The sequence below is a fragment of the Dromaius novaehollandiae genome, chromosome 30 (assembly GCF_036370855.1).
Source record: "Dromaius novaehollandiae isolate bDroNov1 chromosome 30, bDroNov1.hap1, whole genome shotgun sequence".
In the NCBI taxonomy this organism is placed as follows: domain Eukaryota; kingdom Metazoa; phylum Chordata; class Aves; order Casuariiformes; family Dromaiidae; genus Dromaius; species Dromaius novaehollandiae.
The window spans coordinates 1,538,045-1,539,995 of record NC_088128.1 but is presented as its reverse complement, the minus strand read 5'-3'; the positions used below and the strand labels follow the sequence as shown (position 1 = coordinate 1,539,995).

Genomic DNA, 1,951 nt, shown 5'->3' with positions numbered 1-1,951 from the left:
GGCCCTTTCATGGTGAAAGTCCTTGAGCGCATTCTTTGCTCCAGCTTTGGAAGAAGAAATCAACTTTCAAGCACTGCACTGAGGAAATCCCCTTTTATTAGAGAGAGGCCAACTCTGACACAGTGACAGACACATTTACAGAAGGCAGCTCAGGCAGACAAACAGGGCTTGTGCCTCTGGAGAAGTGGGATGAATTCAAATACTTCTGTACAAGCATGATTATCACAGGGAGAATACCCAAAGCACAGGAGTTGTCTGAGATAAATTCAAGTCACTTACAAAGAGGGATGGGCAGCTTATTGCTGCTGAACTGGTACCAGTTGAATCAGTTTCTTCAGTGCCTCCTTGAGCTCCTTGTTCCTCATGCTGTAGATGAGGGGGTTCACTGCTGGAGGCATCACCGAGTACAGAACAGTCACCACCAGATCCAGAGATGGGGAGGAGATGGAGGGGGGCTTCAGGTAGGCAAAGAGGACAGTGCTGACAAACAGGGAGACCACGGCCAGGTGCGGGAGGCACATGGAAAAGGCTTTGTGTCGTCCTTGCTCAGAGGGGATCCTCAGGACAGATGCAAAGATCTGCACGTAGGACAGCACAATGAAAACGAAACAGCCAAAGACTAAACACATACTAACCACAAGAACCCCAGTTTCCCTGAGGTAGGAGTCTGAGCAGGAGAGCTTGAGGATCTGAGGAATTTCACAGAAGAACTGGCCCAGGGCATTGCCTTGGCAGAGTGGTATTGAAAATGTGTTAGCAGTGTGCAGCACAGAATACAGAAAACCACTGGCCCAGGCAGCTGCTGCCATTTTGACACAAGCTCTGCTGCCCATGATGGTGCCGTAGTGCAGGGGTCTGCAGATAGCAACAAAGCGGTCGTACGCCATGATGGTAAGAAGGAAATATTCTGCTGAAATTAAGAAGACAAAGAAAAAGACTTGGGCAGCACATCCCGAGTAGGAAATGGCCCTGGTGTTCCACAGCGAATTGGCCATGGATTTGGGGACAGTGGAGGAGATTGTGCCAAGATCGAGGAGGGAGAGATTAAGGAGGAAGAAGTACATGGGGGTATGGAGGTGGTGGTCGCAGCTTACAGCTGTGATGATGAGGCCGTTGCCCAGGAGGGCAGCCAGGTAGATGCCCAGGAACAACAGGAAGTGCAACAGCTGCAGCTCCCGTGTGTCCGCAAACCCCAAGAGGAGGAACTCGTTGAGGGAGCTGCTGTTGGACATTTGCTGCCTCTGGGCTGTGGGAGAATGTCCAGGGAGGAGAAGATATTGACAAGTTAGGACTAACTTTGAACAAAACCCACAGCATTTCTCACAGCAACTCTCCACGTTTCCTTTCTCCTTGCCAGGAGGACCTTCCTTCACCTCCTCTACTTCTGCTCTGGTCTGTGCTTTCGGAGTCTGCCAGGAGGAGCAGGGTCCTCCGTTCATGGGCTCCAGAGGAGTCAGCCCTGCTTGTTACAGAGACACTCAGAATGAAATCTCAAAACCAGGATGGTCAGTCGTTGTGCAGTGACCAAGTGTCCTTGCAGTGCTGTCAGCGGGATTAGCTGAGACTCCTGAACCCCTGTTTGGCTCAGCTCTAATCCATTTGGCTGGGAAGCCACGTGACCACCCAGCACATGCATAATTCATTGCTATTGATACACTTTAACTTCAGCGTATGTGACAATTACTGCAGGAACACTTTGTATGGATTGTTTACAAATGTCTTAGCTATGCACAGTTTGATCACTTTTGCAGCAAGGACACTTCAGGACACTCCACCCAAGATATTTATCAACACATTTCAGCATACAAATTGGACTAGACACAGCAGGATTTGCCACTGCGGAATTTCTACAACCTTCAGCAATTCCCACCTGCAGGGCTGCCATAACTAACAGTCAAATACTTAATTGCCTAGGTCCAGTCAATCACCTAGTTGCTTGGTGGTCCACTCT

At 49.6% G+C, this 1,951-nt stretch overlaps 1 protein-coding gene across 1 annotated transcript; it reads right to left on the bottom strand.

Annotated features, from left to right (window-relative positions):
- Positions 1 to 329: 329 nt before the first annotated feature.
- Positions 330 to 1,214, bottom strand: LOC135324004 (olfactory receptor 14A16-like; the record flags this gene model as incomplete). The annotated part of the gene is made up of 1 exon (XM_064499437.1): positions 330 to 1,214. A coding segment is annotated over one exon (885 nt), but the record flags the coding sequence as incomplete, so codon positions are not given.
- Positions 1,215 to 1,951: the final 737 nt, after the last annotated feature.